The sequence below is a fragment of the Molossus molossus genome, unplaced genomic scaffold (genome assembly GCF_014108415.1).
Source record: "Molossus molossus isolate mMolMol1 unplaced genomic scaffold, mMolMol1.p scaffold_m16_p_22, whole genome shotgun sequence".
Taxonomy (NCBI): domain Eukaryota; kingdom Metazoa; phylum Chordata; class Mammalia; order Chiroptera; family Molossidae; genus Molossus; species Molossus molossus.
The window spans coordinates 29,685,747-29,698,438 of record NW_023425358.1 but is presented as its reverse complement, the minus strand read 5'-3'; the positions used below and the strand labels follow the sequence as shown (position 1 = coordinate 29,698,438).

The window sequence follows — 12,692 nt, the reverse complement described above, 5'->3', positions numbered from 1 at the left end:
AGCTGGCTATCGCTCTTATGCTAATCCTTAAAGTCTGTGTGACAGGTGACGCACTTGACTCATTGTATCAATGATTGTACCCATGAGATTTTAATTTATGGAGGTGACTGAAGGACAACACGGAGAGGCTAATGCCATTGAAAGAAGATCTTTATGACTTACGTTTTCCTAGAGAAGGGGACATGTCACACCACACAGGGCCACCTGGGGAATCACCAGGGTCGGTGAGGAGGCAGAAAGAAGCAAAGGGAAAGCATAGGCCACAGGTTTTATTGTGTTTTTCTGCACACCTCAGGCCAGGGCAGGGGAAACAGCTTAGCGTTGTCTACTTTGAGTAATGTCAGCGGGCTCCGGGCTATCAGGGTAGCCTCTGGTTGTCTGGTACCTGGTCCTGGGTGATCCTGGGCAGGAGAAATATTGGCTGGATGTGTGAGCATTAGCTCAAGGAGGTGGCTGGGGATATGGGCTCTGGATTGCAGGGAAGATGTAAACAACCTTGGCTATTAGTTTGACCCTGTAATTAGTGGGTGCTACATAGACAAATACAGAGTCTAAGAAAACACAGTCAAAACACTCATGAGTTAGAATTTCTCTACTTAAGCCCAAGAGAGAACACACCATGGGACCTGTTCTCAGGTTGTGACAGTTTCCCAGCCCCAGACACCACCCCTCCCCCCATCATGCTAGCAAAAGCAGGCAGCCAAACTTTTCCTCCCTCGTATCCCATTCTGGTTCCCTTGCAGCTCCGAGATGAACTGTAAAATCAGAGTACCCACCAGTCCTAGCACTGGAGCTGAGTTTTGCATCAAGCCTGTCTCTTCTGCGGAGAACTCTGGCCTTAAATCAGACAACCCTTGGCCAAATCCCAGCTCAGCCACTTCCCACCTAAGATGCCTTTGGAAAGTGACTTCACTCCTAGGCCCCAGTTTCTCCATCCATAAATGGCAGATAATGAAACTCATGTTGCTTATGAAGGAGTGAATGGATGCGAAAAGGCATAAACACAGTGTCCAAATAATAAGCACGCCTGTTGGAGCTATTCTAGACAGAATTGCTGTCTGCTCTCTAGTGAACCGTGAGACCTTTGGGGCCAGAAAAAGAACGGCCACTGTGTATTGTATACTTACTCTGTGCCACTGACGAGGTCAGGACTACTTTTATCATCATTTTCACCGATGAGGAAACTGAGGCCAGAGAGTGAAGGTGAATTACCTAAAGTCACACAGCCAGAAAGCAGAAGGGCTGAGATTTGGACCTCAGTCCATTTGCCCCTCTCCCACAAGAGCCTATGCTTTGAGCCAGCATATTTTGGCTGCCTGCTATCTGGGCGATCCACTTCGCTCCTGGGCTGCCTCTGACTCTAGTCTTTAAATGGTTAAGTTAGAAGCACAGCCTCTGCCTCCCCAAGGAATATTCTTTCCCATTTAGGCTGAAATCTCGGCTGGAGGCTGGGGCCCAGGGAAGGGAGGCCAACTATAAAAAGCCCCTTGGTGGGTTGAGTCCTCCCTGGTTGTACTGGAGGCCCCCTGAGCCCAGTGAACTCGGAGTGTTGGCGAGCTTAAGGGGGCCAGGAAGACTTTCTAGGTCCTCGTGGGACAGCAGGAGAGAGAGGGTGGCCCCCATGTGGGCCAGTGCAGGCACCTGCCAGGACTCCTTCTTTCTTAGCTTAGCTTCTTGAAGTGCAGAAAAAGCTGGAGGCCCCTGGAGGATCATAGCCATGGTGTCAGTTGTTGTTGTCATTGTTAATATTATCTTTATTGTCTTGCCAAACCCAGGGGAGTAGGACCACACATTTCCTGGGATTTTGGAGGCAGCAGAGATGGGCCAGATGGTAGGGGAGTAGGTAGCCATCTTCGAGTTCCCCTCCCTTGCACAAGGTTTGTGGTAACTTACCCCCAGGTCAAGATTTTGAAGCCAGAGTAACCCACCCTGAGAGTTCTCCGACCAGCATTTCCCCTGCAGGGTTTCACAGGTGTTCTATTAGACATTCATAGGTTTTCCACAGGAAAAAAGAATTCCATGGTGAAATAAGTTTGGGAAACACCGGGTTTCAGCAAAATTAAGTTTTCTAGTCACAGACCTTCTCAGAGCCTTTAGTGCGCTCATTCATTCATTCGTTCTAACACTATTTCTTGAGCTTATTCTGTGTACCAGGTACATTGTGCTGGGTAGGACAGATCTACAATGGGGCAAACAATCATGATCTTTGACTTCTTGCCACAAGGCCCAGGCTAACATGCTGTTTTCAGTGTTTTCTGCATATTGGAATCACCAGGGGGCTCTGAAGATACAGAGATGCCAGGCCCTATCCCCAAAGGTGTTGGTTCAGTTGGGCAGTGCTGGGTTCCATGAACCTGTATTTTTCAAAAGCTCCCCTGAGTGATTATAGCATGCAGCCAGGTAGAGAGTTGAGAGCCACAGGTGTAGTGAGTGATGATTTGTGATCAGTTCCATGAAGCTGAGGTCAGGATGCAATGAGAACTAGGAGTCAGGAGACATCATTTGGGTGGGGGGAGGGGAAGGAGGAGCACAAGGTAGGGCAGGCTCCACCAAGGAAGAGAGATTTCAGCCGAAATCTGAGGATATGAGCATAGGTACCATGGTGGGACAGGGTGACATCCATTGAAAGGGACAGACTGTGCAAAGGCTCTGCAGTAGGAAGTCTTGGGGAGTGAGAGAAGGGCATGCAATGCGATTGGAGTTTGGGGCTAGGTAACCCAAAGTGTCTGACTGGGTCGTCTCTCTGAGCCTCAGTTTCTTCTCTGTGTAATGGGAATGCTATCATTCGCTATCTGTAGGGTTTATCTGAGACTTCAGGAAGGAGTTTAGAATGGGAAGCCCTTTTAGCAGGAGAGTGAAATAATCAAATATATGCTTTTCACAGTGCACCCTGGTCTCTGAGTGGAAAATAGGGCATACGGGGTCCAGTGTGAAAGATGAGTATCACTCCCCTGAAGCCTCCCACCCGCTGCCGATTTGTGTCTGGATGAGAGCTAGCATATATTTAGTAAGCACCTACTGTGTGCCTTGGGTTGAGGGTCCAGAGGATGAATGGAACTTAACTCTGGCTTTCAGTAAGCTGGTGACATATTTGGGGTGCCATAGGGGTCTGTGGAGGTGCCTCCAGGGCCCTACTGGAGGGTGAGAGGGGGGAGGGAGGCTCTTTGCCCCTCCCCCTGCCATGTGCATGGAGCAAACCAGCTCCACTGTGTCTGATGTGTAGACTGAGTTTCCAAGTTGTGATTCCATTTGAAGAGAGGGCAAGGCCGAGTGAAAAGTGATGGCATCCAGAACTCTGGGGTATGGTGTTTGTGGGAAAGTGCACCCAGTTCTGGGCTTTTCCATTCCAGGGGGGGTGAACTCTGGGCTCTCTGTTTCTGTGTCAGTGGCCACATACTCCTTTGCCTGATGTCCACACAAGAGGTCCGATCTTGCAACTAGAAAAGGCCATTGGCCCTGGGGGTCTTCCCATAGGCACTAGAAATAATAGCTCCCATTTATTGAACACCTACTGTGTGCCTGGTCCATTGAAAAGTGTATTCTAAATTTGATCCCACAGGAATTCTATGAATAAATGGTGTTTAGACCCATTTTTCAGAATCTAACACTGAGTACAGGGTTGTTAAAGGTAGGAAGAGTGGAGTTGGGGTTCACATGTGGGCTTTTCTGTTAAGTCTTCTTCCCATGATGTCTGCGGCCCTCTAAATACCAGCCGTGACCAAGACTGGACCCCCCTGGGAACTGGGAGTCATTGAACTTGAAGATGACTGAGCCAGGGGTCCCTGGGTTCCTGAGATTGGTTGTTTTGGAATCACAGAACTTCCTCTTCAGTAAAGTGTAGCAGTCAAGAAAGTGGGCCCCAGAGTTAGTCTGCCTGGGTCTGAGTGCCCCATTTCATCCCTGACCAGCTGTGCAACTCAGGACAGTTTACACTCTCTCTCTCTCTCTCTCTCTGACTCAGTTTCTTGATCTGTTAAGTGGGGATTGTTTTGTTTTTTAATCTTCACCCAAGAATATTTTCCTATTGATTTTTTTAGAGTGGAAGGGAGGGAGGGCGAGGGAGAGAGAGAGAGAAAGAAATAGAAACATCAATGTGAGAAAGACACATCAATTGGTTGCCTCCTGCACAACCTCAACCCAGGCCGGGGATCAAACCTGCAACCAGGTATGTGCCCTTGACCGGGAATCAAACCCGCTAACCCTTTGGTCTGTGGGCCGATGCTCCAACCTCTGAGCCAAACCAGCCAGAGCTCAAAGGAAGTTTTAGTAGGACTTTAATTCTCAGGGTTGATAGGAGGGTTTAATGAGTTAATCAGTGGAAAGCACTTAAAAAACTGGGACATAGTACATTTTCACTGAAGATTGTGACCCTCATACTGTTATTATTTGTATGAGTTTGCCGTGGGCCTTAAACAACAGAAACGTATTTTTTCACAGTTCTGGAGGCTGGGTGTCTGAGATCAGGGTATTTTCAGCGTTGGTTTCTTCTGAGGCCTCTCTCCTTCCCTGTGGATGGCCAGCTTCTCCCTGTGTCCTCTTCTTGTAAGGACACCAGTCATATTGGATGAGGGCCTGTCCTAATGACCTCATTTTCTCTCAGTCACTTCTGCAAAGATCCTGCCTCCAAACAGTCACACTCTGAGGTCCTGGGCGTTAGGGCTTCAACGCAGCAGCTTGTGGGTCGACATGATTCAGCTTATAACATTATTGACACTGTTATTTGTCCCCCAGTCTTCGCCGGGTGACTCTCTCCATCTGCCTGACTGGGTGGGGCTTTTTCTTCCCTTCTGGCCCAGAAACCGCAGCCAGGCGCTCAGCTCCGAGGCCAGCGTGGATGAAGGCGGCGTCTTCGAGAGTCTGAAGGCAGAAGCGGCCTCCCCACCAGCGCTCTTCTCTGGCCTCTCCGGCCTCCCAGCGGGCAGCCTTCCCGCCCCCCCGTTCCCGTCCAGCCTGGTGCTGGGGTCCTCTGCCAGCGGTGGGGACGTGTTCATCCAGATGCCAGCGTCCAGGGAGGAAGGTGGAGGCCGGGGTGAGGGGGGCCCCTACCACCACCGCCAGCCCCACCACCACTTCCACCACGGCGGCCACCGCGGGGGCTCCCTGCTGCAGCACGTGGGTGGGGACCACCGTGGGCACTCGGACGAGGGGGCCGACGAGCAGCCGGGCACTCCGGCCCCTGCCCTGTCCGAGCTGAAGGCCGTGGTCTGCTGGCTCCAGAAAGGGCTGCCCTTCATCCTCATCCTCCTGGCCAAGCTGTGCTTCCAGCATAAGCTCGGTGAGTCCCGGGGACATGGGGACTCAGCTGCCGGGCAGGGGGCTCTCCGTCCTAAATGCCAGGGAAAGGCCACAGAGGCCCTCACCATGCAGAGTGCTTAAGAGCGTGGGCTTCTGAGTCAGACCTGGGTTCAAATCCTGGTGCTCTCGGCTTGTGACTTCAGGCAAGTCACTCACCTTCTCCGAGCATCTGTTTCCTCATCTGTCCAGTGAGGGTTGTGATGGAAGCTCCTTTAGCTGTTTGGGTTGGTGTGAGGCACTGAAATGTAGTAACTAAAGAGTTCAGTCTAATTTGGGCTGAACTCAGGCTCTGCCCCTTCCTAGCTGTGTGACCCTGGATACGTTTTTTAACCTCTCTGTGCCTCATCCGTAAAATGAGGATTGGAATAAGACATACCTCGTGAGACTGCAGTGAGGTTAAATGAGTCGCTATGTGTCAAGCACTCAGGACAGTGCTGTGCAGGTGTAGGTTATTAATTTCCTTGTCAGTACACGTAAAACTCTTAACAGAGAACCTGGCACAGAGCAAGTCCTCAATAAATGCTACCTGTTGTTAGTCTTAGGAAGTAAGATAATGACTCATAAAATGATTAGCCTAGAACCAGACACGTGCTTGACGTTCAATAAACGGTCCGCTGGTCCACTGTTGTTGCTACTTATTGCTACTTATTGGCATCAGAGCGTGGTGTCGCTGTGCCTCGGAGAGCAGTAGGCTGGTGTTTTAGTCCCACAGTAGGAATTGTGTCACAAATGACCTCACGTCCTGCTGCGTCCCGTAGACAGTATCTAGAGGAGATGAGGCCATTCTTTGTGATCTATCTGCCCCTTTCTGGTGGTTCCCACCTTCCTTGTTGGGGTGCTAGCATGGCAGCCCCCCCCCCCCCCCGTCCCTTCCTAGAAATGAAGTCAGCGTGTTCCCCTTTTCACTTAATCCACTGAGCCACACCGGCTGGGCCCCCTTGTGCCTCGCATTCCGGCAAACTCAGAACTTAAACTTATTCTCAGTAATGGTCCTTTTCTCTTTCAGTTGGCAGGCTTGTTTGTTTGCTTTTTACTCAAAGAAGACAAGAGGAGGGATTGTAGAGTTACCAGTTTTTATTTTATATATTTCCAATGAAGAAATACATCTTTGACAAAGTAGAGGCAGAAAAATACCCGCAGGACACGAACTATTAAGAAAGTAAAAGTGGCCCTGGCCCGTGTGGCTCCGTGGTTAGAGCGTCGGCCCACAGACCGAAGGGTCTCGGGTTTGATTCCTGGTCAAGGGCATGTGCCTGGGTTACAGGTTTAATCCCCGGCCCTGGTAGTGGTTGTGCTGGAGGCACTCAATCAATGTGTCTCTCTCACATTGATGTCTCTCACCCCCTCCCTCTCCCACTTTATCAAGAATCAGTGAAAAATAATATCCCTGGGTGAGGATGAACCAAAAACAAAAAACAGGTCCGTTTGGAGGATTTTTCTTTCCTCTGATGGATGAAGCAGAGCACAAAGGGTAATTATGGCCCCTAAGTTATCCCTTCATGAGGTAAGTACTGTTATTATTCTGCCCATTTTATAGATGAGGAAAGGGGACTCAGAGAAGTACAGTGATGGCCTAAGCCACACAGAGGAGGTGTCAGAGGCAGGATTTGAACCCAGATTTTACCAGACTACACAGCCCATGCTCCAAACCAGATTCTGTAAAATGCCCCAAAGTGGCCCATCTCTATGTCAGAGGCCTAGACTCAGGAGAGGACTGGGCCCAGATCCCCCCAGATGTGAGATGTTCTCTCTTTTCTGAGGTTAGTCTAACTCTAAGAGGGCCTGGGATGTGCCTTTTTTTTTTAATTAATCCTCATCTGAGGATATTTTTTAATTGATTTTTAGATAGAGTGGAAGGGAGGAGGGGAGAGAGAGAGAGAAACATTGATATGAGAGAGACACATCAACTGATTGTCTCCCGCACAACCCCGACCAGGGCTGGGAATCAAACCTGTAAGCCTTCAGTCCCTGGGCTGATGCTCTAATTGCTGAGCCTTTTCATATTTTAATTTTTTTTACAAGTTTTTATTGGTCTTTTAGAGAGAGAGGAAGGAAGAGAGAGATGGAAACATCAATGTGAGAGAGAAGCATCCATCGACTGCCTCCTGCACGCCCCCTATTGGGGATTGAGCCCACAACCTGGGCATGTGCCCTGACCAGGAATCAAACTGGGACCTCTCAGTCCATGGGACAGCACTCAATCCACTGAGCCGCACCAGCCAGGGGGGCTCACCATCCCGAGCAAACCAAGGCCCTCTCTGTCCCACAGGCATCGCCGTGTGCATCGGGATGGCTACCACCTTCGCCTACGCCAACTCCACGCTCCGAGAACAGGTCTCTCTGAAGGTGAGTCACCTGGTGAGTTCGTCTCCTAGGGCTGCTGTAACAAATGACCACAGCTTAGTGGCTTAAAACAGCATCAGTTGATTATCTTCCAGTTCTGTCGATCAGAAGTCTGAGCCTACACTGTGGTCAGGGTGTCAACAGGACTGTTCCTTCTGGAGAGTAGAGAGTGTTTCCATGCCCTTCCAGCTTCTGAAGGTCACCCAGTCTTTGGCTCCTGGCCCCTTCCTCGTTTCTGAGCCAGGACCATTTCCTCTCTTGTGACCATCTTTCCCTTGTCACATCCCCCTCTGACTCTCCCCTTCTGTCTCCCTCTTCCACCTTTAGGGACCCTTGTGATGACGTTGGGTCTACCTGAATAAGCCACAGTGTCTCCCCATCTCAAGATCAGCTGATGTGGGACCATTATTCCACCTGCAGCCTTAATTCCCCTTTGCCATGTGACCTAACGTATCCACAGGTTGTAGGGACTAGGATAGGGACAGCTTTGGGCGGCCATTCTTCTGCCTACCCCTGGGCAGATCCTTTGATGTGCCATCCTTCTAAGCAGTGTCCTCCCAACCCAGCCCCTTTACCCGTATCCTGGCATTCAACTCTTCCAACCCTCCCCCATGGTTAGCTCACCTCCAACCCTCCCTCATGGTTAAGGCCATCCTGCTGGCACGGCTGGGTGGTCCTATAGCTTCACCGCTGTCATCCTAGATGCCCTCTAATATTTGCTGAGCACGAACCATGCACAGTTCATCTTGTAGAGTTGTCCCAGCAACCTGGGGGGGAGGGGAGGCAGACTCATTTTTTCCAATAGGAAGCAATAGCTCCAAGATGCTACGTTCCTTGCCTGAGTTCACGTAGCCAGTGCATGTGGGGGCATCAAGACAGGAAGCCGGGCATCGAGCCCACAGGCTGTGCTTGCCCAGGTTCAAATCCCAGCTCCACCCACCTACGAGCTCTTAGACAGGTCACCTCAGTAACCACTGCCTCAGGTGCCACCTCTGGAAAAGAAACTCTTCACACTGACTTCTCATACCCTGAGACAGGATTAAATGAGATAGTGCAGAGAAGGTGTTTAGCCCAGTGCCTGGAATATAGGTAACATTTAATCGAGCTGTTTTCTAACAAGCCTATGCTTTGTACTGTGCATGTGACCCCATAACAGCCACCATCCTCTCTGGTCCTTCTTCGGGGCCATCTGCTTTTGCAAACGCTCCTGAGTCTCCATGAGGCTTGGAGGACAGCTCAGTCTCCATTTGACCCAAGCCCATTGAAGTCCAGAGTTGGGCATGGAGTCAGAGGTTCTTCCTGACCCTTTGTCTCTTCTTCATGCAAACCCCTTTCTGCTGCTATTAGAATAGGCTGTTGATCAACACCATAATGAGAGGCTGTGGGGGCTGGCTGTTTCTCAAATGTAGTAACATCCAAACAGTGCCTTGGCTTGAGTTTTATGGGGTAAGAGGATGCTATATCCATGAACAAGCTTCTAGGGGTTCCTGAGACCTATGAAGTGAAGACACAGGTGATGTTTTGCCTGTCTGCACATATATTCTGTGAAAGAGAGTCTCCACAACCCTCAGTAAGTTTAGGAATCTCAGGTTACTACCAGAGAACTACCCCCTTTGTCTGTCAGAGTCTGGCTTCTCGGGACATTACTAATTCCCTCTTTCTCTTCCACCTTTGGTTTGGATTTACAGAGGACTCAACTGGAATCCATTATTTATTGGGGTAAAATGGGCTGCCAAGTGGAGTAATCACATTGATAAGAGCAGTTGGTTGGTTGGAGGTGGTTTCTAGGGTCGTTAACCTTGACTGCTCCTGGAATAATGGGTGGATGGAGATGCATTTATTTTGTCTCCTCTGGAAACATGCGTCATAAGGGTGCGTGGAGCACTGAGCTGTGTCTGGAGACAGCGGAGCATTTACCGAAACCGCAGGGAAGGTTACACTGGGAAAGATATGACCTCATCCTGTTCCAGCAAGGCAGCCGCCCTGGTCCAGGAAGCGACGAGCTTTTCAGAAGCAGCAGCACGGGGGTCTGTGTATGTCTCCCAGGGTGCACGGGCGGGGACACGCCAGCCTGGCGCCTCCTCCAGAAATTTCCTGGGATTGCTCTCAGGCCGAGAAGCTTCTGGGAAACAGCAAACCGAGAAGGCTTTCCAGCTTGTCGTCCTGGGGACTGAACAGGAGCGAGGCTGCAGAAAGAGCAGAGGCCGAACGGTGCAGGGCTTTGACAGCCTAGTGCACGGGTCTGCACCGAATCCAGTAAACCTGCCCCACATCGAAAGGCCGGGCCAGGGCAGTCGCCCCGAGGGCCGTGCTAGCAAAAGCGAGAACAAGAGTTTCCAGAGTCGTCCACTGCGTTGTAAAGTCTGAATACCAGGTCCTACCATTGAGCCCGAACCAGACCGAATGTTCACATTTACGAATTTTACTTCATCCTTAACAGAACCCCCATTTTCAAATGAGCAAGAGTGACTTGACCTCTCTGTGCCTCGGTTCAAACAAGAAACGTGCCCTGACATTCACTGCAGGTCAGGCACTAAGCGTGTGTGCACGTTAATTCTCACAACGCTGTAAGAGAGGCAATGTAGACCCATTTCACAGATGAGGAAAGGAAAGGGAAGAGTTCAGTAACTTGTCCAGGGTTTGAACATGGGCTTCCAGCTCCAGAATCTTTGCTGTCCTGCCTTTCCAGGTAGGTCTCTAGGCAGGTTTCCACATTTCTGTCACCTCCTCGGTGACTCCCTTGGGTTCCAGTGGGAAGGACACGCCAGTGCCCTTCCTTTGACCATTACCCTGCTCCCTCCAAACCTCTGAGCAAGGGAAGAGCTGTCACTTGTCAGAGACATTCTGGAGTGGACCGCCACGGGCACCGCGGCTTTGCAGCATTCCTGCAGGTCTCTCGCTTTTTGTCTGCAGGAGAAGAGGTCGGTGCTGGTCATCTTGTGGATCTTGGCCTTCCTGGCGGGGAACACCCTGTATGTGCTCTATACGTTCAGCTCCCAGCAGCTGTACAACAGGTGAGCAGGGCAGCGTGGCCCCCAGGGGGAAGGCGGGCGACTTCGTCCGGCTTAGGACCCACAACCCTTCCCTGGAACGCAGGGCACCAACTCGGTCGTGTCGTAACGCACAGCCCACCTGCTCTCGAGGAATATAACGCAAGCCCCACACATGATTTTCTAGCGCCCACATAGTGGCTGGAGGGGGGGGGGGGGGCGGGCTGACCAGCAGGGCTTCTAGAACGAAGTTGAAACTCGAGCCAAGCTTTCAGATCACGGACGTCTCTTTTGAAAATTGCCTGTGAGGGATGAGCCCTCTTGCCACGTTCTGGGGCCACCCCTCAAAGCAGTTCGGGGCATCCGCTCGCATCTCGCACACTGCATTAGCTGTCTGGCCCGGGATTTCAGGATCCTGGTGGAAGCTCCAGGAGGTGGAGTTTCCCAGAACTGCGGATGGATTTCCAGCTCGTGTCTTTCTCTGGGCATCATCACAGGCACAAGCCCAGCCCTCTGTGCCCCCGTCAGACCAGGGCTGGGTCAGGCCTGCAGCACCGAGAGAGAGAGAGAGAGAGAGAGAGAGAGGCTTAGTGGAAGGTTCAGCGGAGCTGAGCCCCCTTCCTGTGGGTATCAGTGGTCTCGGAGTGTTTGTAAGTGATACCGTCCCACAGGGTATTGCTGTCCCCATTTCACAGGTGAGGACACAGGCTTACTGAAGCCCTTTCTGATGAGTCTTGGTGCCAGTAGGTAGCCCTTAACAGCCAGCTTGAATCTTCCCAGGATTTGGGTCTATGGCCAATGTCAGAAAGCCCTAGTCCTGTGACTTACCAGCTTTGTGCCCTGTGGCCAATCATGGAACCCCTTTGAGACTCCCTTGGTTTGCTCACTTGTGAAATTGGAACCCACCCACTAAGGACCCAGTAAGTTGCCTTACCCACCTGAACAGGCTAATTATCAGCGAGGCCAAATGTGAGAATACCTGGAAAAGACTGGGGAAAGCATGAAACATTGAACGTAATCATATCATTCATATTATCCTTTTATGATGAATTACTTATACCTATGGGCGCTGATGCCTGACAAGGAGCAAAGCTGACAATAAAGTTATAGCAGTTTGTTCAAGCATGCATTATAAATACATGGGTGGTTAATCCGGAGAAACACTTTTGCACGGCCTCTCCTGCCAATGCCGATACAGAAAAAGCACTAACACGGGAAACTGAAACCCAGATCCGTGAATTCAATACCAGCTGGTGTCTCTGAGCTAGAACGCAAAGTGGAGGCAGATAGATCTTGGTTTATTGCGATCCCAGAAGCATAAGAGCAGGGATGTCGTCCAAGCAGCCTGTGGCGTCCCCAGGGAAGGGCAGAGCCGAGGCCGAGAAGGGGGCTCAGGGCTGCCAGCCTCTGCCCGTCTTAGAACGTGAACGGGCACTGACACGTGGACGTCCAGAATCCCGCGGGACCGGGCTCGGTGTGGAAGGGCCCGGAGAGGACTGTGAGGGATTGCCGAAATAGATTGTTTTCATTGATTTTGCCCTGCGCTAGCTCCTTAAAGACGTTTATTGTAAGTAGAAATAGGTTTTCAAAAATAAAATTGAAAAAATAGACCTGTTCATTTTTACGATACCATAATAAGAAAGTGTCAGTTTTGAACCTCTTTCCACCAGCCCAACAGAGTATAGTAGCCCCCCCTTATCCACGGGGGATATGTTCCAAGGTCCCCACTGGATGGCTGAATCTGTGGATAGCACCGAACCTTATACACCCTGTTTTTTCCTATATATACGTACCTGTGATAAAGGTCGCACTTCTCCTTGGCGCATCCAAGTGAGCAGCATCACTAATCTTGCACTTGGGGGCCATTTTTAAGTAAAATAAGGGTCACTTGAATTCAAGCACTGCAGTATGTCAGCAGTTGATCTTAGAACCAGATGTCTGCTAGGGGACTGACAGGCGGTAGCACCCCCAGCGTGGAAATGCTGGACGCGGCATGATTCACTTCCCAGGTGGGACCCGGAGGGACGGCGCGAGACGCCATCATGCTACTCCGAACGGCATGCC

The 12,692-nt window shown here is 50.9% G+C and overlaps 1 protein-coding gene across 2 annotated transcripts in view; it reads left to right on the top strand.

The window, feature by feature from the left end:
• Window positions 1-12,692, top strand: part of RNFT2 (ring finger protein, transmembrane 2) — a 50,945-nt gene that overhangs the window by 2,420 nt on the left and 35,833 nt on the right. For both annotated transcript variants that reach the window (XM_036276950.1, XM_036276952.1), the window contains exons 4-6: window positions 4,797-5,275; window positions 7,565-7,641; window positions 10,552-10,652. In XM_036276950.1, the coding sequence (XP_036132843.1) occupies window positions 4,797-5,275; window positions 7,565-7,641; window positions 10,552-10,652 (657 nt within the window). The remainder of the gene's footprint in view (window positions 1-4,796; window positions 5,276-7,564; window positions 7,642-10,551; window positions 10,653-12,692) is intronic.